The sequence below is a fragment of the Hemitrygon akajei genome, chromosome 31 (genome assembly GCF_048418815.1).
Source record: "Hemitrygon akajei chromosome 31, sHemAka1.3, whole genome shotgun sequence".
Classification (NCBI taxonomy): Eukaryota; Metazoa; Chordata; class Chondrichthyes; order Myliobatiformes; family Dasyatidae; genus Hemitrygon; species Hemitrygon akajei.
In genome coordinates this window covers 3,702,182-3,727,411 of record NC_133154.1, presented here as the reverse complement: position 1 = coordinate 3,727,411, position 25,230 = coordinate 3,702,182, and the positions used below count along the sequence as shown (strand labels likewise).

General features: G+C 49.1%; 1 protein-coding gene across 1 annotated transcript in view; it reads left to right on the top strand.

The window, feature by feature from the left end:
• The first annotated feature begins 8,123 nt into the window (after window positions 1-8,123).
• Window positions 8,124-25,230, top strand: part of LOC140719317 (guanine nucleotide-binding protein subunit alpha-12-like) — a 30,619-nt gene continuing 13,512 nt past the window's right edge. Inside the window, exon 1 of the mRNA XM_073033866.1 lies at window positions 8,124-9,114. Within this exon, the coding sequence (XP_072889967.1) occupies window positions 8,629-9,114 (486 nt within the window). The 5' untranslated portion in view covers window positions 8,124-8,628. The remainder of the gene's footprint in view (window positions 9,115-25,230) is intronic.

The window sequence follows — 25,230 nt, the reverse complement described above, 5'->3', positions numbered from 1 at the left end:
TCCTTTCCATGTCCACTCTGTCCAGGCCTTTCAATATGCGATCGCTTTCAATGAGACTCCCCCTTCATTCTTCTAAACTCCAGTCAGCACAGGCCCAGAGCCATCAAACACTCCACATACGTTAGCCAGAATCATTCTTTGTGAACCTCCCCTGAACCCTCTCCGATGCCAGCACACCCTTTCTCACAATATTCCAGGTGAGGCCTCACCAGGGCTTTATAAAGCCTCAACATTACATCCTTGCTTTCATGTTCCAGTCCTCTCGAAATGAGTGCTAACATTGCATTTGCCTTTCTCACCATCAACTCAACCAGCAAATTACCCTTTAGGGAATCCTGCACGAGGGCTCCCAAGTCCCTTTGCACTTCCGATTTTTGAGTTTTCTCCCCTCCGTGCAAGCAGGATGCACATCAAAAGTTGATTTTTTCAAACAGGTGCTGCTCGACCCGCTGAGTTCTTCCAGTAAGGCTGACTGATTGCCGCAGACCTCATGGGGAGGTTGTGTTTTCCCTGTGTGGTTTTGCCTTGGAGTTTAGGATGTTCAGTAACCACACAGCAGAGGCAGGAGTGGATATCTCAAATTTCCTACAATCCCAAAGGTACTCTGCAGGGATCCGATCACGGAAGTTCCCTGCAGTGGTGGGGGCCATTCACAAGTGAGTTCTGGCGGAGAACGTGAGTGGGTTCTTTAGCTGTGGTGCCAACGTGTCGGTGTCTGTTATCTCGGGGCAGGGGCAGGAGCAGGAGGCACGAGGGCTGGTGATTTGGAGAGCCTGGAGCTCGGGGTCCCACGCTCGGCCGGTCCAGGGATCGATACCGAAGGTCAAAGCATGAAGGTCACTTGGAAATCTGGAAATCAGAGCCCAATGGCCGAGGCTTGGAGACTGGGGTGTGTGTGTGTGTGTGTGTGTGTGTGTGTGTGTGTGTGTGTGTGTGTGTGTGTGTGTGTGTGTGTGTGTGTGTGTGTGTGTGTGTGTGTGTTTGTGCGTGTGTGTGTGTGTGTGCGTGCGTGTGTGTTTGTGCGTGTGTGTGTGTGTGTGTGTGTGTGAGTGTGTGAGTGTGTGAGTGTGTGAGTGTGAGTGTGTGTGTGTGTGTGTGTGTGTGTGTGTGTGCCTCTGTTCTAGGACCACAGATCTCCTCCGCCACCGGACTAGAGGGCTGCTCCTCTCTTAGTGGCCATTTTGTCTGTGTGTCTCTGTGTCTGGGCTTCTGAACACTCTCACAGGCTCAGGAAGCTCCACTGCGGGCCGTCAGATTTCCACTAGCACGGGCACGCTGTCATTTCTGTGACTGGCCCACAAGAACTCTTCCCTCACAAGCCCACAGAACCTCTGTCACTGGGTCACAGGACTCCGCAGCTACCTAGCTTGACAGATCTGCTTCCTGACCGGCCTGGGGAGGCCATAGAGCAACTCCAACACTGAAATACACCGGCTTTCCAGTTCAAGTGTATTGTCATTCAGCCGTATTCAGCTAAACGGCGCAAAACCCAGTACGTATATCACACACGCCACAGTGTCATTACGGTTAGCAAGACAGCGGTTAAGCTTGGGGCATTCCAGAGATCGGAATGCAATCCCAACACCTTCTGTAAGTAGTTTCCACATTCTCCCAGTCAACCATGTGGGTTTCTTCCAAGTGCTCCGGTTTCCGCCTACAATCCAAAGACTGAGGTGTTGGTAGGTTAATTGGTGATTGTAAATTGTTCTGTGATTAGGCTAGGGTTAACTAAGCGGGCAGTATGGCTCATTGGGCCAAAAGCAGCCTGTTCTTCTCTGTATCTCTAAATAAAGTTTTAAAAATAAAATAATATCAACAGACAAAAGTGCATTCAGTAGATTACAAGTTGACATAAAGTGCATGCAGGACACGCAGTGAAATATTCAACAGTACAATGCTCCTGCCGCTGAACGCGAACTGGCTGGTAGCAGGGTGTTCAGGAGTCTCGCGGTCTGGGGGACAGCTTGACAGTCCTTGTTCTTATACTGTGGTACCTTCCACCTGATGGTAGGAGCTGGGAGGGATAGGAGGGCCCCTGACAAAGCTGAGGTCTCAGCTTTCCTGCCAAGTGAAGGCCCTTGTATCTCAAGGCAGCTGCCTCTCCCAGGCAGACGTTCGAGCAACAGGAGGAACTTGTGCTTATCGTCTCCCTTTACTCTCCACGTTCCATCCCCTGAACCACCCGCGAGTGGAACATATGGGTGAACAAGATATGATTTCCTCCAAAACGCACAGGCAGAGGGAAGGCACAGGCTGACACTTTTTAAGGCATTGGTCAGACCGCACTTGGAGTATTGTAAACAGTTTTGGGCCCCTTATCTAAGAAGGGATGTGCTGGCATTGGAGAGGTTCATGAGAACGATCCCAGAATGACTGGGTTTGCCATTGGGGAATGTTTGATGGCTCCAGATCTGTACTTGCCGGAGTTTAGAAGAATGAGGGAGGGATCCCATTGAAAACTATTGAGTATTGAAACACCAAGATAAAGTGGATGTGGAGAGCATGTTTTCTACATTGGGGGAGCCTAGGACCAGAGGGAACAGCTTCAGAATACACGGAAATCCCTTCAGAATGGAGATGAGGAGGAATTTCTTTAGCCAGAGGGCGGTGAATCTGTGAAATCCATTGCAACAGATAACTGTGGAGGTCGTCACTGGGCATATTTAGAGCGGAGTTTGATAAGTTCTTCATTAGTCAAATGTTGTGGGGAGAAAGTCGGAGAATGGGTTTGAAAGGGATAATAAATCAGCCATGATGGAAAGGCAGAGCACTTTTATGGGCCGAATGGCCAGGTTCTGATCCAATGTCTAACGATCTCGTGGTCCAAGGGGTGAATTTAGAGCACGGAGCTCTGTGCCAAAGAAGGAATGCAAGAACCGTTATGAATGAAGTACACACGGGAAGCAGCTAGCTTATGTGAATTTGTAATCTCAGAAATAGATGTCTCATGCATGCTGACTTCGCACTACTGGCAGGGATCTACTTACCTCACTAGCTCATCTCTTAGACATCACATGTGCTGTCTCCTCTCATAACTTCAAAGTAAATTTATTATCAAAGTATTTATATGTCACCGTGTACAATCCTGAGATTCATTTTTTGCAGGCATTCACAGTAAATACAAGAAACAATGGAGTCAGTGAAAGTCCACACCCAACGGGACAGACAACCAATGTACAGAGGACGACAAACTGCGCAAACGTAAAAAGAAAGCAAAAACAAAAGAAATAATAATTAATAAATAAGCAATAAATATCGAGAATGAGATAAAGGGTCCTTGGGAAAGTGAGTCCATAGCTTGTGAGAACAGTTTAGTGAAGGGGCGAGTGAAGCTGAGTGAAGTTATCCACTTTTGTTCAGGAGCCTGATGGTTGATGGTAATAACTGTGCTGAACCTGTGAGTCCTGAGGCTCCTGTACCTCCTTCGGAGTGTATCGACTGGCTGCATCACGGCCTGGTATGGAAACACCAATGTCCACAAAAGGTCGTGGATTTGGCCCAGTACATCACGGGTAAAGCCCTCCCAACCACTGAGCACATCTACATGAAACGCCGTCATAGGAAAAGCAGCATCCATCACCAGAGATCCTCACCACCCAGGCCATGCTCTCTTCTCGCTGCTGCCATCAGGTAGAAGGTACAGGAACCTCAGGACTCACACCACCAGGTTCGAGAACAGTTACCACCCCTCAACCATCAGGCTGGTAAGCCAAAGGGGATAATTACCCTCACTTGCCCATCTTTGAGATGTTCCCACAACCAATGATCTCAATTTAAGGATTCTTTATCTCACTGTCTCATGCTCTCATTATTTATTGCTATTTATTTATATTTACATTTGCACAGTTTGTTGTCTTCTGCACTCTGGTTGATCTCTCATTGATCCTCGACTTCTTCTATGTCTTGTCATGCTCTTCACTCTCCAAGGAGCTTTGCAGAACCTCCCTTCCTGGCCACCAGATCTCATCTGCCCAGTCTGCCAAAGCTGACTTCACTAGATAGGACATGAGCCTCTACAAAGATTCAAAGTACATTTATTATCAGAGTGCGAATGCAGTATACGACCCTGAGATTCGCCTTCCCACAGTCAGTAATGAAACAAAGAAAACTATAGAACGGGTTCAAAGAAAAACCTCGACCCCCTACCGATGACCAAAGACTCAAATCGTGCAAACAGCAATAAAAACAGGAGCAAAAATCACAGACAATAAAACACAAAATGGAAGGAGTCCGGACACATTCAGTTTCAGTTCAGTGCTCGTTATCTGCAAGGCGCCCCAATTCAAAATCGCCCAATAGCAACGAAAAAAGCAGTGACCAGAAACCAGAAACACATCCTAACATGAGCAACAGAGTCCGATCCACAAACCACGTCAATTACACCTTGCTCAAGACCCAAGTCTTCCAACAGCACTGGGGGGGAGAGAGACAGTCACACACAGACACCTTCCTCCAGAAGCAGGAGTGAGAGGGGGGAGAGGCAGAGAGAGAGAGAGAGAGAGAGAGAGAGTCACACACAGACACCTTCCTCCAGCAGCAGGAGAGGGAGAGAGAGAAGAGAGAGAGAGAGAGAGGGAGACTGTCACACACAAACACCTTCCTCCAGCAGCAGGAGTGAGGGGGGGGGGAGAGAGAGAGAGAGAGAGTCACACACAGACACCTTCCTTTGGCATCAGGAGCAAGAGGGAGAGAGAGAGAGATGGGGGGGGAGAGAGAGAGAGAGAAAAAAAAACACCTTCCTCCGGCAGTGGCAAGCGAGAGGCTGGTAGATGGCACAGAACACTCGCTTGCCTTCCACACTCGCCTCGATGATTTCAATTTTGCTTGGTGCTTTAATTTAATAATAATGCACACTTTAGGAACAGCTTCTTCCCTTTTGCCATCAGATTTCTAAACGCTTCATGAACACTATCTCACTATTCCTCTTTTGCACAGTATTGCATTTTACGTCTTTCCAGTTGCCAAGTAACACTAAATGCCACTGAGCCAATACAAAGCTAAGTACCCTTAACCACCTTCCTACTTTAACCAATATACAGTACTGTCTTAGGCACCCTAACTATATATGTGCCTAAGATTTTTGCACGGTACTGTAATCTTTTATGTTTTTATATGGTATAATTTTTGGCCCTTGTATCTCAAGGCAGACGTTCTAGCAGTAGGGAGCCTACAACAGGAACTTGTGCTTATCGTCTCCCTTTACACTTCGCGTTCCATCCCCTGAACCACCAGCGAGTGAAACATGTGGGTGAACAAGATATGACTTCCTCCAAGACACACAAACAAGTCATGCAAACAATTAAAACAAGCAAACAGCATTCAGAACGAAAGTGAGTCCGTAGACACGAGGCCCGGAGCCTCGGCCTCAGTTCATCACACAGCGGAGCTCACAGACACAAGGCCCAGAGTGGGCCCGGAGCCTCGGCCTCAGTTCATCACGCAGCGGAGCTCGCAGACACAAGGCCCAGAGTGGGCCCGGAGCCTCGGCCTCAGTTCATCACGCAGCGGAGCTCGCAGACACAGGGCCCAGAGTGGGCCCGGAGCCTCGGCCTCAGTTCATCACGCAGCGGAGCTCGCAGACACAGGGCCCAGAGTGGGCCCACAGCCTCGGCCTCAGTTCATCACGCAGCGGAGCTCGCAGACACAGGGCCCAGAGTGGGCCCGGAGCCTCGGCCTCAGTTCATCACGCAGCGGAGCTCGCAGACACAGGGCCCAGAGTGGGCCCACAGCCTCGGCCTCAGTTCATCACGCAGCGGAGCTCGCAGACACAGGGCCCAGAGTGGGCCCACAGCCTCGGCCTCAGTTCATCACGCAGCGGAGCTCGCAGACACAGGGCCCAGAGTGGGCCCACAGCCTCGGCCTCAGTTCATCACGCAGCGGAGCTCGCAGACACAGGGCCCAGAGTGGGCCCACAGCCTCGGCCTCAGTTCATCACGCAGCGGAGCTCGCAGACACAGGGCCCAGAGTGGGCCCACAGCCTCGGCCTCAGTTCATCACGCAGCGGAGCTCGCAGACACAGGGCCCAGAGTGGGCCCACAGCCTCGGCCTCAGTTCATCACGCAGCGGAGCTCGCAGACACAGGGCCCAGAGTGGGCCCACAGCCTCGGCCTCAGTTCATCACGCAGCGGAGCTCGCAGACACAGGGCCCAGAGTGGGCCCACAGCCTCAGCCTCAGTTCATCACGCAGCGGAGCTCGCAGACACAGGGCCCAGAGTGGGCCCACAGCCTCGGCCTCAGTTCATCACGCAGCGGAGCTCGCAGACACAGGGCCCAGAGTGGGCCCACAGCCTCGGCCTCAGTTCATCACGCAGCGGAGCTCGCAGACACAGGGCCCAGAGTGGGCCCACAGCCTCGGCCTCAGTTCATCACGCAGCGGAGCTCGCAGACACAGGGCCCAGAGTGGGCCCACAGCCTCGGCCTCAGTTCATCACGCAGCGGAGCTCGCAGACACAGGGCCCAGAGTGGGCCCACAGCCTCGGCTTCAGTGTAGCGAAGAGCAGAGCAAACATCGCAGAGCAGCAAAAGCAGATCTGGGCCAGCCATCACCTCCAGTCCTGACACCCTACCTTTTCGATCCATCTGGCCCTGTGCCTAAATTGCCCAAATATCGGGTTGTTCCTCACTCAAAGACCCGGTCCCTATGCCATCGATACACAGTCAAAACAAAAAAAACCAGAATAACTGTAAAAGATATCCTATGAAACACCATGTAAAAGTAACTGTGATGTACAAAGACAACACCTCCACCCTCACCGCCACTGATCCCTCTCTGTAGCTGCCCGGCCACGCGGTAACTGAAATGCTCCCACGCACATAGCCTTTGTTGCCACGCAGTTGGAATTTTCTTTTACATCGTGTTTTATTCAAGTGCCGCACAGTTTTCAGGCTGTGTAAAAACTTCCTGGTCAGAGCAATGGTTGGTCCACGCAGCTGCTAAAAAAGTAGAGGAATGTTGTCCACCACACCCCCAACCACCATTTCTTCACCGTTAACAAGAGAAAATCTGCAGAAGCTGGAAATCCAAGCAACGCACACAAAATGCTGGAGGAGCTCAGCAGGCCTGACAGTGTCTGTGGAAAAAAGTATAGTCGATGTCTCAGGCAGAACTCACTGTCCTGCTAAAGGGTCCTGGTGCAAAACGTCGACTGAACTCTTTTCCATGTTGCTGCCTGGCCTGCTGAGTTCCTCCAGCATCTTGTGTGTGTTGCTCATTTTATTATTTCCTGTCAGTTACCTTCTGCCCAGACACTCCCGTGCCTAGCATCACTTTATGGATGTACAATCAATCTGTCAACATCTTATGTATTTATGTTTATTGTGTTTTTATCATGCTGTTCTTTATCTTAATGTGTTTTTGTGCTTCATTAGGTCCAGAGTGGCAAGTTTTTTCATTCTCCTTTTCATTTGTGTGCAGGAAATGACATTAAATAATCTTGCACTTTGTTTTATGTTTCCCTGCCGACATATGAAGGTCTTGAGACTCGGGAGTCCAGGGCTCTACTCTCTACCCTGGCACTCGAACCATCCCGACTGCCTCATCTATCATCACACTGATGTCCCACTGCACCATTCCAAATGTTCAGAGGATGATGGAAAACGAGCAACACGGGCGGGAAGCTGCCCGGTTTAGGGAGAACCCCCTGACTGCACTTTCTGTGTTCCTGTAGGGAACATGTGGTGAGGGGCTTCTGTCTCTCCCACACTTTCACACAGACTAAACCCCACCCCACAACCTCTCCGTTGATACCTCTTATCACTGACACCACCCTGTAAGTGTACTCTGGTTCTCTCTCTCTCTCTCACTCCCTCTTTCTCTTCCTTTCTCTCTCTCTTTGCCCCTCTCTGCGTATCTCTCTCTGTCTCCCTCTCCCTCTCTCTCTTACTGACTCTACCTCTGTCTCTCCTCTCTGCCTCTCGTTTTCTGGTCTCCCTCTCTCTCTCTCTCTCCTTTACCTCTCCCTCTCCCTCCTCCCACCCTCTTTCTCTCCCCTTTCCTCCGCTTCCCTCTCTCCTCTCTCTCCTCTTTCTCCCCCCTCTCTCTCTCTCCTCTTTCTCGTCTCCCTCCCTTCCCTTCCCTCTGCCCCTCCCTCCCTCTCTCCTTGAGCAACTCTTTCCAGACTCCCAGTAGCCTTACCCTTATGTTGATTTTCCGAACTTCCCGCCCGCCAATATCCCGGAGGCTGAGATGATGAAGGAAGTGTTTTGTTTGACAGGGTGTAAAATCCGCATTTGTCCAGGAAGATGCGGCGGGAGAGTTGCTGAAGCGGGTTAGCGCTGGAGGAAGTTGGTGCCTGGGGTTGCAGTGGGGACGGTGGAGAGAGAGAGAGAGAGAGAGAGAGAGAGACGGACAGGGAGAGGGAGACGGACAGTCAGACAGAGAGCAGCTGCTTAACTCCGGCCCTCTCAATGTCATATCCTCACCATCACTTACACGGGACGTTACATTAGAAAAAGACGACAAATCCGAGTTGTAATACCCAGGTTAGACTGACAAGATGATGCGAGCTGATTAATTTCCAGTCTCATTGTCAGTTCCGCCGCAGCGAAGCGTCAGAAAGTTGAGGCAAAAAGCTGTAGCAACTTTTCCAAAAGTTTTTTTCTCTCTTGCCTGCCCCCGCCCCGGGCGCGATGGCCGGGCCGGAGGGTACTTGGAAACACAACTGCCTGCCGAGTTGCTTCGCCTCCGGGGACGAGTTGGAGATGCGAAGAAGGAGTAAAGGGATCGACCAGATGTTGGCGAGGGAGAGGCCGCACATGAGGAGAATGGTGAAGATTCTTCTGCTGGGAGCGGGCGAGAGTGGGAAGAGCACCTTCCTGAAGCAGATGCGGATCATCCACGGGAAGGAATTCGACAGGGACACCCTAAAAGAATTCCGGGATACAATTTACGGGAATATCGTCAGTGGGATGCGGGTCCTGGTGAACGCCAGGGAGAAGTTGGGACTTCCTTGGGAGAACTGCGGGAATGAGAAACACGGGCTCTTCCTGGCAGCTTTCGAGAGCAGTAGCGTTGGAGTGGAGGGACATTTCCAAAGCGTTCTCCCGGCCGTCAGAGCCCTCTGGGATGATGAAAGTATCAAAGAGGCCTATAGGAAGAGGTCGGAGTTCCAGCTGGTAGGTAATTCCCCGCAAAAGGGAGATGTCACCCTCAATTCCCCTTCATGTGAAGACATGGGAGTAGAACTGGGCCGTTCGGCCCGTCCAGTCTGCTCCGCCTTTCCATTTACTATCCCTCGCAAATCCACTTTTCTGCCTTCTCCCCATAACCTTGAACGCCCTGACTAATCAATCTCTGCTTTAAATGTACTCAGTGAATTGGCCTCTACAGCCATCTGTGACAATGAACTCCACCCGCTAGCTAAGGAAATTCTCATCTGATGGAAAGGAATGCCCCTCTATTCTGAAGCCATGCCTTCCAGCCCTAGACTCCTCCTTTATAGGAAACATCCACTCTATCTAGGTCTTTCAATATTTGATAGGCTCCTACGAGATCCCCCCCCCCCCCAGTGGCTGTTGGGTGGGTGGTGTTCCAGTCAAAGACTGGGCTCCCCAAGGCGAAGCTGAACTGCTGGAGACTTTGGAATCGAGGGTCAAGGTCTCAGCACAAAGGTGACCGGCACTTTGGACTGAGACAAGGAAAGTTTCTTCAGTCCGAGGGTTGTGGAACTTTGGAATTCCTTCCCTGGGGAGATTGTGCCCTCACTGGGAAGCCCTGAGGCTGAGGGTCCTGGGATGGGGCAGGGAATGGGGCTGAGGCAGAAGATCACATCCAAACTCATCAAAATGGTGCGAACAGGTATGAAAGGCTGCGTTCAATTTAAGTGTATGTCACCAGAGACAAATGTCCTGAGATTCATTTTCTTGCGGGCATTCATAGTAGATCAGTGACTCAATGAGATACCAGACACATTCCAAGCAGGCTTTTTCCGCGGAGCTTGGGTGGGACTACAACGAGAGGTCATGGGTTAAGGGTGAGAGGTGAAAAGTTTAAAGGGAATATGAGGGGAAACCTCCTCACTCAGAGGGTCAAGAGAATGCGGAACGATCTTCCAGTGCAAGACGAGCTCGATTTTAACGTTTAAGGGAAGTTTGGATAGGTACATGGACGGTCGGGGTATGGAGGGCGATGGTCCCGTTGCAGGTCAATGGGAGTAAGCAGTTTAAATGGTTCAGCACAGAATAGATGGGCCAAAGGGCCTGTTCTGTGCCGTACTTTTCAATGACTTTATGACAGCAAAGATGGACAAGCAACCAATGTTGAAACACAGACAAACTGCACAAATACAAATCAAAAAGATTCCAGGAATGGAAGGGTTAACATAGGAGGGGAATGCTGCTGTTACTTCCCAGTCTTCACCAACACTCCCCTCCCTGAACTGTGAGGTAGCAGCCCATGGAGTGTCTCTGTGCCGGACTCTCTCTCATAGTTCTTCATACGAGAGGGAAGGGAGTACTTCCACGAGAGAGATGGATGCAAAGAGGAGCTCAGCAGGTCATGCAGCTTCCTCGAGGTGATCCTGTGTTTCAGGTTGGGACTCTTCACCTGAATGAGCTGTCAGCACTGGCAGCTGGAATACGGTGTAGGGAAGTGTATGATCATGCATTTTGGTTGAAGGAATAAAGGCATAGATTATTTTCTAAACAGGAAGCAAATCAGAGGTGCAAAGGGACCTGGGAGTCCTCGTGTAAGATTCCCTAAAGGTTAATTTGCAAGTCGAGAAGTTGTAAGGAAGGCAAATGAAATGTTAGCATTCGTTGTGAGATGACCAGAATGGAAAAGCGAGGATGTACTGCTGAGGCTTTATAAGGCAGTGGTCAGACAGCATTTGGAATATTGTCAGCAGTTTTGGGCCCCTTATCTACGAAAGAATGTGCTGTCATTGGAGAAGGTCCAGGGGAGGCTCATGAGAATGATTCTGGGAATGAAGGGGTTAATGTTTGTGGAGTTTTTGACTCTCTGGAGTTTAGGAGAATCGGGGGCGGGCGGGGGGGGACCTCACTGAAACCCACTGAATATCGAAAAGTCTCCAGCATTCCCTCATGGCCAATTTATTATCCCTCTCAAGCCCATTCTCCCGCCTTCTCCCTGTGACCGCTGATGTCCTTACTAATAAAGAACCTATCAGCCTCTGCTTTAAATACACCCAATGACTCGACCTCTGCGGTAACGAATTCCACAGCTTCACCATCCTCTGGCCTAAGAAATCCCTCCTCATCTCTGTTCTAACTAAACATTGTCTATTCTGAGGCTGTGCCCTCTGGTCCTAGACTCCCCCATGCTTGGAAACATCTTCTCTATCTAGCCTTTCAATATTCACCAGGTTCAAAGAGATCCCTTCCCCATTTTTCTAAACTCCAGCGAGTGCAGGCCCAGGGTCATTAAACATCCTCATGTGTTAACTCATTCATTCCCGGAATCATTTTTGCACAGTAGGAGATTTAAGGGATATGGGCAGGTAGGTGGAGATGAGTCCATGGTCAGAGCAGCTATGATCTTATTGGATGGCGGAGCAGGCTCGATGGGCCGGATGGCCGACCCCTACTCCTATTTCTTATGTTATCTTATCTTATTCTCATGAACTTCTTCTGGACCTTCTCCCATCCCAGCACACCCCATTTTACACCTGAAGCTCCAAACGGGTTAGTTGTGGGTTGTGGGCATGCTATGTTGTGCCAGAGCCAATGCAACACTCTGACTACGGTGGTCATTGGCACAATGATCCATTTCATTGCACATTTGATGTTCTGATGTAAATGTGACAAATAAAGTTAATCTTTACAATGCACTGCCTGAGAGAACACTGATGGATGGAGGTGTAGTGTCTGGACAGGAAGGGAGGGTTTATGACGGGTGGCTAAGGGCTAGGAGATGCCAGGACATGTAGAGAGAGGTTGGGATGGGTTGGTAAATCTGGGAGATGCCAGGACATGTAGGGAGGGGTCAGGATGGATGCATAAGGTCTAGGAGATGCTAGGACACGTGCGGAAGGGTTGTGATGGGTGGGTGAAGGTTGGGAGATGCCAGGACAGGTAGGGAGGGGTTGGGATGGGTCAGTAAGGGTTGGGAGATGCCAGGACAGGTAGAGAGGGGTTGGGATGGGTCAGTAAGGGTTGGGAGATGCCAGGACAGGTAGGGAGGGGTTGGGATGGGTCAGTAAGGGTTGGGAGATGCCAGGACAGGTAGAGAGGGGTTGGGATGGGTCAGTAAGGGTTGGGAGATGCCAGGACACATAGGGAGGGGTTGGGATGGGTCAGTAAGGGTTGGGAGATGCCAGGACAGGTAGAGAGGGGTTGGGATGGGTCAGTAAGGGTTGGGAGATGCCAGGACAGGTAGAGAGGGGTTGGGATGGGTCAGTAAGGGTTGGGAGATGCCAGGACACATAGGGAGGGGTTGGGACAATGGACTAAGTCTAGGAGATGCAAGAACACATTAGGAGGTGTTGGGATGGCTGAGTAAGTCTGGGAGATGCCAGGAGTTTGGGGAAGAGTTGTGATGGGTGGGGAAGGTCTGGGAGATGCCAGTATACGTGGGTAGGGTTACGATGGGTGGGCAATCTTTGGGAGATGCCAGGACAATTATACAATTAATAACATGGCTGATACTATCAGTGCACAAGGATTAAACTATTGCTATCAGTGATGGGGACTATTGGTAAGAAATTAAGATGCTCTCTCAGTCCTGGTGAAAGCAGATTCAATAGGAACAGGGCCGCATACACTTTCTCACAGCTGCAGTGACCCAAATTCGACCCGGACCTCGGGTGCTGTCCGTGTGGAGTTTGCATGTTCAATCTGCGGTGCTCTGGTTTTCTCCCATCCCAAAGGCGAGGGGTTTAACAGATCAGTTTGCCGCCAGTGTGTGGATCAGTGACCGAATCCCAGAGTTGATGAGGCAAGGGCAAAATAAAATGATGGTCAGCATGGAGAGTGAGCTGAAAGTAAAATGTGGTTTAGTGTGGATGGTCGGCATGGAGAGGGAGCTGAAAGTAAAATGTGGTTTAGTGTGGATGGTCGGCATGGAGAGGGAGCTGAAAGTAAAATGTGGTTTAGTGTGGATGGTCGGCATGGAGAGGGAGCTGAAAGTAAAATGTGGTTTAGTGTGGATGGTCGGCATGGAGAGGGAGCTGAAAGTAAAATGTGGTTTAGTGTGGATGGTCGGCATGGAGAGGGAGCTGAAAGTAAAATGTGGTTTAGTGTGGATGGTCGGCATGGAGAGGGAGCTGAAAGTAAAATGTGGTTTAGTGTGGATGGTCGGCATGGAGAGGGAGCTGAAAGTAAAATGTGGTTTAGTGTGGATGGTCGGCATGGAGAGGGAGCTGAAAGTAAAATGTGGTTTAGTGTGGATGGTCGGCATGGAGAGGGAGCTGAAAGTAAAATGTGGTTTAGTGTGGATGGTCGGCATGGAGAGGGAGCTGAAAGTAAAATGTGGTTTAGTGTGGATGGTCGGCATGGAGAGGGAGCTGAAAGTAAAATGTGGTTTAGTGTGGATGGTCGGCATGGAGAGGGAGCTGAAAGTAAAATGTGGTTTAGTGTGGATGGTCGGCATGGAGAGGGAGCTGGAAGTAAAATGTGGTTTAGTGTGGATGGTCGGCATGGAGAGGGAGCTGAAAGTAAAATGTGGTTTAGTGTGGATGGTCGGCATGGAGAGGGAGCTGAAAGTAAAATGTGGTTTAGTGTGGATGGTCGGCATGGAGAGGGAGCTGAAAGGGAATTGTGATTTGCTTTACTTGTCGCATGTACGTCAAACAAATCAACAAGAATTGTGCTGGGGGCAGCCCGCGAGTGTCGCCAAGCTTCCAGCGCCAGCGTAGCATGCCCACAACTCACGAACCTTAACCCATACCTCTTTGGAATGCGTGAGGAGACGGTCATGGGCAGAATGTGCATGCTCCTTACAGACAGCTGCGGGAATTGAACCATTGACTACTGGCACACTAAAGCATTGTGCCAGCCGTTAGGTTACCGTGCCACCCCTAGGGCCAGTATCTGACTTTACGCCTCTGAAACTCTATAAAGCTTGAAGGGACCTTGGATAAGTAGTTGAAAAGAAACTGATCGGACAGATGACTTGAAGTACCAGTATCGGCATGATGGGCTGAAAGGTCACTTGTGTGTTGAATGATCCCAGGATTTCACTGTGGGAATGAATGAACGGTGATTTTGTTTTGAAATACTAGTAACCTTTACCTCCCCCTCCCCCTCCTCTCCTCCCATTTCCCATTCTGGTTCCCCTCTCACCCCTTCTCTCTTCCTCACCTGCCCATCATCTCCCCCTCCTTCTCTTTATTCCATGGTCTACTGTCCTCTCCTGTCAAATTCCTTCTTCTTCATCCCTTTACCTTTTCCCCCTATCACCTCCCTTCTCATTTCATCTCCCCTCCCACACCCATCCACCTTCCCCCTCACCTGGTCTCACCTATCACCTGCGAGGTTGTACTCCTCCCTCACCTTACTCTGGCTTCTTCCTCCCTTCCTATCCCATCCTGATGAAGGGTCTTGGTCTGAAATGTCAACTGATTATTTCCCCCTCCATAGATGCTGCCTGACCTGCTGAGTTCCTCCAGCATTTTGTGTGTGGGTCTCTGTGTAATTCTTGCATTTCTCCAGAATTTTGGATGAATTCATTGTTTCGGGGGATGCAATCATACAGAGTTTGGCAGCCAGCAAAGTGTGAGGAAATTTGGGGCAGGTGAGCTGAAGCTTGGTGGGGGTGGGAAGTTGGAAAGAGAAGGATTAAGGAGGGGCTGGGGAATAAAGAGCTCAGGGCCAAGGAACAACCAGCAAGTCGAAGCAGGGGATGCAAGTCAGGTCAATCTACACTAATTCCATTTACCTATATTTTACTGATGTCATTTTAAATCTTTTCTTATCCATGTGGCCTAACAATAGTATTTTAAACATTGTAGTTTGTACCTGCCTCTGGCAGTGTATTCCATAAACCCCCCACCCAGTTTGGGAAATACTTGTCCCTCAGACCCTTTCTAAATGCAAGAGAGGCTGCAAGTGCTGGATATCTTGAGCAACACACGTAAAATGCTGGAGGAACTCAGCGGGTCAGGCAGCATCTATGGAGGGGAATAAACATGGAGTCGACACTTTGGGCCGAGACCCTTTATCAGGACAAGACATAAAGAGAGAAGAATTCTCTGTACCATCCAGACCTGCTCTGTTTTTGCTGCTGCCTTCGGGATGGAGGTGTAAGAGCCTCAGGTCCCACACCACCAGGTTCAGGAACTGTTATTTCCCTAGAACTAGCATGGATAACTTCACTCTGTGCAACGATGAATTGATTCCACAACCTATGGACTCCCTTTCGAGGACTCTCCAACTCATGTTCTCAATACACATTTTTAAAAAATATTTGAAGAGTTTTGTACTTTGGTGGTTTGTCAGTCTTTGTGTGTAGTTTTTCTTGATTGCATTGTATTTCTTCAGTCTACTGTGAACGCCTGCAAGAAAATGAATCTCAGGGTGACATATATGTACCTTGATACTAAAACTACTTTGAACTTTGAACTTGCCTTAAAAGTACGCTCTCTTGTTTCTGATTCCCATTACCCCGGGAAACAGACTGTGACTATCGGCACTGGTGATTTTATAAATGACTCGGCCTTCGGCTCCTTCATCGCAGGGAAAGCTGTCGCAGTCCATCCAGTCTCTCCTTGTAACTCAAACTTGCCTGTCCAGGCACCTTTGAATATTTTCTGCACCCTCTCCAGCTCAATGACATCCTTCAATTTACCCGCACGCGCACAGAAGGAATATGGAAAGCTCTCGATCAGAGAACCACCGACAGCTCGAACCGCCTGCACTTACAGGTCAGGCCTGACCAGCAAGTTTCCGAAATACTTCGTGGCAAGGGAAAGAAAAGCACCCCAAGGATGAGCTAGGGATCACTAAGAGAAATGTCTGTGCGCTGGAACCTTGTGAACTTCTGAATGCATTATTTATTTAGAAACCCAGGGCGGAAAAGCCCCTTCTGGCCCTTCAAACCGCACTGCCCAGCAACCCCCTATATTACCCGAGCCTAATCACGGGACAATTTACAATGACCAATTAACCTACTAACCAGTACGGCTTTAGACTGTGGGCGGAAACCCACGCATTCCACAGGGAGGACGTTCAGGCAGGACTGAACTCTGAACTCTGACAGTCTGAGCTGTAACAGCGTCACTGCTACGCTGCCATCGTGCCCTTGTGGGTACTGGGCTGGAGGAGGTTACAGGACTCTGAGGGGTTCAGGGGTTCAAAGGTCAAAGGTGAGGCTGAGGAGAGAATAAAACACTTGGAAGGGGGTTTTATTCTGTAGTATTGACAGTTGGAGAGGCAGACATTAAAAGGAATAACTTCAGAAGGAGGCAGATCTTCTCCCTCCTGGCATGTATCCCTGCCAGCGACAGAAGCCCATTCACCTCCATTCAGGCCTCCTAGCAGTCCTTCCAGGTGAGGCAACACTTCACCTACAGACCTGTTGGGGTCATCTACTGTATCAAGGCTCCCGATAAGGCCTCCTCTACATTGCTGAGACCCGACATAAATTGGGGAACTGCTTCATCGAGCATCTGCACTGCAGCCACAAAAAGCCGAATTTCTCGGTAGCCAACCATTTTAATTCCTATCCCCACTCCAGCCTCTCACCTCGTCTCCTCACCTGCCTATCACCTCCCACTGGTGCCCCTCCTCCTTCCCATTTCTCCCATGGTCACTCCTCTCTTATCGCATTCCTTCTTCTCTAGCCCTTTACCTTTCTCACCTACTTGGCTTTACCTATCACCCTCCAGCTATCCTCCTTCCCCTCCACCCCACCATGTTACTGGCATCTTCCCTTTCTTTCTCAGTCCTGATCAAGGGTCTCAGCAACTGTTTATTCATTTTCATAGACGCTGCCTGGCCTGCTGAGTTCCTCCAGCGTTTTGTGTGTGTTGCTCTGGACTTCCGGCATCTGCAGAATCTCCTGAGTTTAAGGTCTCCTAAATAGCATTTTGAAGATCGTTTCAGAGAAACGCTTCTAACAATGGCATCCCCATCACCCTAAGACCACAGTTCCGGACCCTGCCAGAGGCTGGTTATGTGGGGCAGATCTTTGAGGCAGAGTTCCAGTCAATATTCACACTCTCTTTCAACCACAGCTGCTTCGCCTGGTCTCAAGGCATTGGTGGGTTGGGGGCATTGGGGGGCGGGGGTAGTCATGCGTAAGTCTTATTTAATTTCTTTCACTTAATTACACTTCATGTGAATTTTTCAGTCACTCAAGGATGAATGATTTAAGAATCCAAACTCGCTCTCAGTGCCAATAACTCTGTGTCTGAGGAAGTTGTTAGCGGTTGGGGCCCAGATGAAATTTTGCTTTCCAGATACTAACTACAGGCAGACTCAAACAATCAGGGGAATAGTTTTGGTGTAACGATTCAAGATTCAAAGTTTCAAAATACATTTATTATCAAAGTATGCATGCAGTATGTATGGGAAGAGATTCATCTTCCCATAGACAGCCCTGAAACAAACAAAATCATGGAACCCATTCGAACAAAAAAATCTAACCACCAATGCACATTAAAAATCTCACAAATGGCAAAAAAAGAGTGAAACACACAGAATCTAAAACATCAAACCAGACAGTCAGTGGAACAGTTCAGGGATGTTCAATCGAGCACTGCGTTGTTCGTTGACTGCAGGCCGCAGAGCCACTCCACACCGAACAAAATCGCACAAAATAGCAATTAAAAAGAAGGGAACTTTATTCTACAGCCATTCCAGCAGCATCCTTCACCAGCAACCAACGAGAGGGAAAGGGAGAAAGAACAGTCGTACGTTAGCAGCTTTCTCCGGAGCAGTGAGCAGGAGAGAGAGGGAAGGGGCAGAGAGAGAGGGAGAGAGACGGACAGACATACTTTATTGATCCCAGGGGAAACTGAGGTTCGTTACAGTCGCAACAACCAAGAATAGTGTAGAAATATAGCAATATAAAACCATAAATAATTAAATAATAATAAGTAAATTATACCAAGTGGAAATAAGTCCAGGACCAGCCTATTGGCTCAGGGTGTCTGACACTCCGAGGGAGGAGTTGTAAAGTTTGATGGCCACAGGCAGGAATGACTTCCTATGACGCTCAGTGTTGCATCAGTGAGAGGTGGAGGAGAGAGAGAGGGGGAAGAGAGGGAAAGAGGAGGGAGAGAGAAAGTGGGAGAGAGGGAAGAAGAGAGGGAAAGAGGAGGGAGGGGGGAAGAGAAGGAGTGAGGGAAAGAGGAGGGAGAGAGAGGGGAAGGGGGAAGAAGAGAGGGAAAGAGGAGGGAGAGAGAGAGGGGAAGGGAGGGAAGAAGAGAGGGAAAGAGGAGGGAGAGAGAGAGAGGAATCAAACATAGTCACCTTCTTCCGGAAGCAGCGAGCAAGAGAGAGGGGGGGCAGAGAGAGAGAGGAGGGGCAGAGAGAGAGAGGGGGGCAGAGAGAGGGGGGAGGCAGAGAGAGAGAGGGGGAGAGAAAGGGAGAGAGGGCAGAGAGAGGGGGAGGCAGAGAGAGAGAGGGGGAGAGAAAGGGAGAGAGGGCAGAGAGAGGGGGAGGCAGAGAAAGGGGGCAGAGAGAGAGGGGGGTGCAGAGAGAGGGGGGCAGAGAGAGGGGGAGAGAGGGAGAGAGAGCAGAGAGAGGGGGAGACAGAGATGGGGAGAAAGAGAGGGAAGGAGAGAGGGAAAGAGGAGGGAGAGAAACATAGGCACCTTCCTCCAGGAGCAGCCATTGAGAGACCAGTCACTCGGACGCAGACAGCGCTGAACACCCACTCACCTTCTGCTCTCGTTCTGGTTGATTTCAATCTTCCTCACTGCTTTAATCGCTGGGAAATGGAGTCAGTCATGGGCTCACACCCTGTCTTCAGGCTTCTTGGCTTCCAAGCCTCCCGCTTCACTCAAAACCTCACCGAACCCCTTCAGAGACAGGAAAGCACCAGACCGCATCAAACTGCACTCCTCAGAGGGTGAATGAGTGAGTGTGGAGACCGTGAAAGAGGAGTAAGGTGCCATTATCCTGGAGGTGGTTACAGTATCGGGTTTGATGTCTGTTTTGAAAGGGCCATGGAGGACGAGAGTGTGGCCACTTTATTAGGTACCCCTGTACACCTGCTCGTTAATGCAAATATCTAATCAGCCAATCATGTGACAGCAACTTAATGCATAAAAACATGCAGACACGGTCAAGAGGTTCAGTTGTCGTTCAGACCAAACATCAGAATGGGGAAGAAACGTGATCTAAGTGACTTTGACTGTGGAATGATTGTTGGTGCCAGACGGGGTGGTTTGAGTATCTCAGAAACTGCTGATCTCTAGAATTTAGAGAATGGTGCGAAAAAGAAAACAGAACAATAAATATCCAGTGAGCAGCAACTTTGTGGATCTTAACACGTTAATCAGAGAGGTCAGAGGAGAATGGCCAGACTGCTTCAAGCTGACAGGAAGGTGACAGGAACTCAAATAACCACACATCACAACAGTGGTGTGCAGAAGAGCATTTCTGAATACACAGCACATCGAACCTTGAAGTGGATGGGCTCCAGCAGCAGAAGACCACGAACATACGCTCAGTGGCCACTTTATTAGGTACAGGAGGTACATTGTAAATTGTCCCATGATTGGGCTAGGGCTATATCAGGGATTGCCGGCAGTGCGTCTGGAGGGCCAGAAGGGCCGATTCCATGCAGTACCTCTAAATAAATAAATGCAATTCCCTTCCTTTCCCAGTCACAGAACCACACGGCACAAAGACAGGCTGATCAAGATGGCCAACCTGGTACCATTTGCCTGCTTTGCCACAGTTCCTTCCAACCTTTCCTGCCCACGTACCTGCCAAAGTTCAAAGTGCACTTTTATCAAAGCATGTACACATTTTACAACCTTGAGATTCATCTCTTTATGGGCAGCCAACAAAGAAACAAACCCATTTTTTAAAAAAAAGGCAGTGTGCAGAGAGGAACTAAAACTGCGCAAACAATAAAAGTAAGCAAATAGCATTCAGAACTGAAGTTTTACAAAGGTCATGAAGCCAGGTATTACTGCAGCCGGAGCAGGCCACAGCCTCAGTTCAGCGCAGAGCTGAGTGAACGTTGTTAGAGCAGTGGGCAGAACCTGACAGAATCAGCCCTCGCCTCACCTCTGGACCCGACACCCTGACCTTTCCAATTTGGCCCAGCACTTAAATCATTCAAACATCGGATAGCTCCGCACTCTCAGACCACTTTGGGGCCTGGGCCCAGCCCCTACCTGACCTTTCCAAATCGGCTCGGCACTTAAATCAGTCGGACATCGGGACATTCCTTGCTCCCACCTGTGCTTGCCTTTGCCAAAGCCCTGATTTCACACAGAGATGCACAGTAGCGTAGAGGTTAGTTCAACACTTTACGGTACAGGCGACCCTGGTTCAATTCTCGCTGCTGCCTGTAAGGAGTTTGTACATTCTCCCTGTGACCGTGTGGGTTTCCTCCGGGTGCCCCAGTTTCCTCCCACAGTCCAAAGACGTACTGGGCGGTCAGGAAATTGGTCAGTGTAAATTGTCCCGTGATTAGGCTAGGGTTAAGTCAGGGGATTGCTGGGTGGTGTGGATCGAAGGGCCAGAAGGGACTGCTCCACACTGTGCATCTCTAAATGAACACTTTGTCCTATTTGATGGGAAATGGGATTGGAAAAGGGAGCACAGACAGTGTGGGCCGAATGGCATGTTGTATCTCTAGGATAGAGAATTCTAGCCAGCAGGGATGATTAGATGACCTGGGGTAGGTTACTTTGGAATGGACATGGCAGAGGGGAGATTTAATGAGGAAAATCCTATGTGTCAATCCCGTTCTCCTGCTGCCTCTCTCTCTCTCTCTCTCTCTCTCTGTCTGTCTCTCTCAGTCTCTCTCTGTATCTCTCCCTCTGTCGTTCTCATTGCCTCTCTGTCTCTTTTTTCTCTCTCTTGCTTTTTCCCTCCTTCTCTCTCTTTCTCTCTGTCTCCCTCTCTTTCTCTCTCTGTCTCCCTCTCTTTCTCATTGTCTCCCCCTCTTTCTCTCTCTCTCTCTTGCTTTCTCACTCTCTCCCCCTCTTTTTCTCTGTCTCTCCCTCCCTTCTCTTTTTCCCTCTCCCTCTCTGCTTTTTAATCCGTTACCTCACTCCTGTTGCCTTATTGATATTCTGGCAGACACTGTGGCTGACTTGTTGTGTCTTGCTCCAGCCTGCATCCTGTTTGTCTGCAATCACAAGCCCACGCTCTCACCCTCCCCTTTATCCAGTTGCCTGTTTTTAAACCGTTCCCCCCCCCCTTGTCTGCGGTCACCCTTCACCCAGTCTGAACCCCTCCTGCCCCGATCCCGCTATAATTTTGGAAGTGTCACGGCCTACTCTTGGCCTTGAGGTAACGTAATGAGGAGAAACACTGTGAGTTGTAACACGGCGGTAGAGACTCCATAAACTCCAGTGTAGAGTGGTTACCATGGTTACCGTGACCTTCTACAGAGAGAATGGCTCTGCTTCCGAAGGCCAAGAGGCCTGCACTGCACAGCTGAAGTCTTGCAAGACTGAAATATGGGAAGAAGAAACCCAAACAAACCTTCTTCGACATGAAAAAGGAGATGTGTTAGTCCAGTGGCCTGTGCAGCTGCGAGGAAAGGTCTGTTGTTTGGGGAAGTGGGTGGGGGGTTGGGCCTGTGTTTCTGACAGACTTCTCTCCACAGTATGAGGGTTTTGGTATTGGCTTATTATTGTCACATGATACATTGAAAAGCTTGTTTGTACAGTTTAAATCATTATGCATTGAGCTAGAATAAGGTAAAACAATAGAAATGCGGAATGAAGTGTGAAAGCGACTGAGAGAGTGCGGTACAGGTGAACGATAAAGTGCGAGATCATTACAAGGTAGATAGCGTGGCCAAGAGTCCATCAAGGTCTATTCAAGTGTCTGATAGAAGCTGCCTTAGATACTGGTGGTACATGATATTAGGCTTTTGTATCTTGTGCCCAGTGGGAGAGGGGAGAAGAGAGGATGTCCAGGGTGGGTGGGATCTTTGATTACGCTGGCTGCTTAACCGAGGCAGTGCGAAGTGTAGGGAGAGTCCACAATCCGAATCCACAATATCCAGGGAGTAAGCTGTGCGGATACAGGGAGTTAAGGTGAAGGGGTGCAGTTACATAACTTGAAGGACCAAATGGCCTCCATGTTGAGAAAGGTCCCAAGAAAATAGGAACAGGTCATCAGCCCCTCAAAGCTGTCCCACAATTCGATGTGACTATGGCTGATCTGCCACTGGATTCACCTCCTCATCGGCCCAGCTCCCCGTCGCCCAAAGTTCCCCGATCTTTTCAAACATTTATCTGCCTCCTTCTTAACTATCCCCAAATCAGAATCAGGTTTATTATCACTGATGTATGGCATGAAATTTCAAAGTTCAAAGTACATTTATTATCAAAGCATGTACACATTGTACAACCTTGAGATTCATCTCCCAACAGGCGGCCACAAAACAAAGAAACCCAAAATAACTCATTAAAAAAACAGTCAAACATCCAATGTGCAGAGAGAGAGAGAAAAACACAAATCGTGCAATTAATAAAAGTAAGACAATAACTTTAAAAACAAAAGTGAGTCTGCAGACATGAACTCTGGAGCAGGCCTCAGCCTCAGCCTCAGTTCAGTGCAGAGCCAAACAAACATCATGGAGGAGCGAGCAGAATTTGTTGTTTTTGAGGTTGCAGTACAGTGCAAGACATTAAAAAAATACTGTAAGTTGCAATAAAAAATAAAGATAGTCTGAAAGAAGAAGATGTGATCCAGACTCCATGTCTCTCTGGGGTCAAGAATTCCAGAGGTTCATCACCTTCTGTGGGAAGAAGTTCCCACAAATGGCTTGCAAATGGTGGAAGATGTTCTAGGGTAAGACCTATCTTATTAGATCGAGAAGTTTCCATGCATCTTGGTTGAAAATGACTACCCCTCGTGTCTGTCCTCACTGCAGCATATATACACACAAACACAAGTGTGCATGTTATTTATACATACATACTAAGTTCCTATAAAAAGTATACTCCCCCCACTTGGAAGTCTTCATTGCTCTACAACATTAAATCACAGTCGATTTAATTTGGCCTTTTTTGGCATTGATCAACAGTCAAAGACCCTTTCATATCAAAGTGAAAACAGATCTCTGCAAAGTGATCTAAGTCAATTACAAATGTAAACCACAAAATAATTGTATCAACAGCTTTATTCTAACCGTGCCACCCCGGGACGTGGGAGGAGACCCAGGCATGCAGGGGAAAGGTCACCTGGAGAGCGTGCAAACTCCGCACAGAGAGCACCGGAAGTCAGGATTGAACGTGGGTCACCAGAACTGAGAGTTTCACCCCACTGGGTGACTTAGAGTTGTAATGGTCATCACGGATGTGGTGTGGCTGGTTTTCGTACGTGGTAATGCTCCCACAAACTATGCAGATCAAATCACTACTGTGTTCAGGTGCCACATGAGTGTTTGTGACAGGCGGCATCTGGGAGGGGAGGGGCTTGGTGTCACGTGTGGCAGTGCTATCACTCGAGTCGAGATGATTTTCTCCTAAGGGGTTGTCTATCGGTGGCTGCCGTATGAAAGATGCCAACGATGCCATCAAGGGCCTGAAAAATGGCAAAGCCCCTAGTCCTGATGGGATCCCAGCAGAGATCCGTAAGGAAGGTGGCCAGTGTTCCTACACGTCCTTCTCCTGAAGGAACAACTACCCTCAGAGCTCAAGGATTGGCTCACTTGACACTTGGCTATACCAGACCAACAGTGTCATCGTTCCATCAAGTCTTTGACTGTGGGATGAGGGTAACCTCAGGACAATAAATAGACAAAGCCTTCAGAAAGAGGGCTGGCAGTCCCAGCAACTTTCTATCTCCCTGGAGTCTGATCAGGTTTCTCAGCTAGGGCAGTGACCATCTGTTTAGATAAGCAGGAATGCTCTATCTCCTGGATAATTACAGACTCATTTTCCCTGTTTGTACAAGAACTTGAATAGCCACCAATCCATTCTCAGAAACAGGTACAAGAAGCTTCTTAGTTCTCTCTATTCGCACTCTTGTATGGACTTGCCTCTACTGCCACGATGAGGCCACTCTCAGGTTGGAGGGGCAACATCTCATGCTCCAACTAGATAGCCTGCAACCTGAACGCATGAACATCGTTTTCTCCTTCCAGTAATTTTTCCTTTCCCCTTCCCTCTTCTATTCCCCACTCCTCCTCATCTGCCTATCACCTCCCCCGGTGCCCCTCCTCCCACTCTCACTCTCCTCTCCTCTCAGATTCCTTCTTCTCCAGCCATTTGCCCTTTACACAACACCTCCCAGGTCCCTCCACCCACTTGCCTTCACCTATCACCTTCGAGCTTGTCCTCCCCCCCTCACATTCTGACTTCTTCCTCCATTCCTTTCCAGTCCTGGTGAAGGATCTAAGCCTGAAGCATCGATTACTTAATAATTTCGATAGATGCTGCCTGACCTTCTGTGTTCTGCCGGTCTTTTGTGTGTGTGTATTATTGTCATATGAAGAGCATTTTATGAGTCTGGGCCTGTACTCACTGGAATTCAGAAGAATGAGGGGTGGCCTCTGAAATCCATCAAATGTTGAAAGGCCTCAACAGAGTGGATGTGGAGAGGAATTACCCTGTGGTGAGGGAGTCTAAGGTCAGAAGACACAGCCTCTGGATAGAGTGCATCTGTTTAGAATTACTTTAGCCAGAAGGGGGTGAATCTGTGGAATTCGTTGTGGAAATCTGTGGAGGCCATGTCATTGGATATATTTAAGGCAAAGGTTGATAGATTCTTGATTAGTCAGGGCATGAAGGAATACGGGGAGAAGGCAGGAGATTGAGGCTGAGAAGGAAATGGATCAGCCATGATGAAATGGCGGAACAGACTCGACTTAATTCTGCTCCTATATCTTAAGATCTTACTGTCAGTAGTTACTCCAAAAAATTAACACGGATTTTAAAGGTGATGTATTATCAGTGGAGTTGGTATATGGAGCCATTGCCCTTAGAAAATTGAACCATAAATATACCCTCAAGGAAAGTATGCAGAGACAAAGTCAACATTTTCTCTGCTAGTAGTTGTCCACAAAATGAATCGAGTTGATCCTATCTGTGTGAATCTGAAGTTGTATACAGACCAGACAGGATGCAAACTCTTGAAAACTGTGGTAAATTTTATATGGCACAAGATTACACTCGACAACAATTTTTT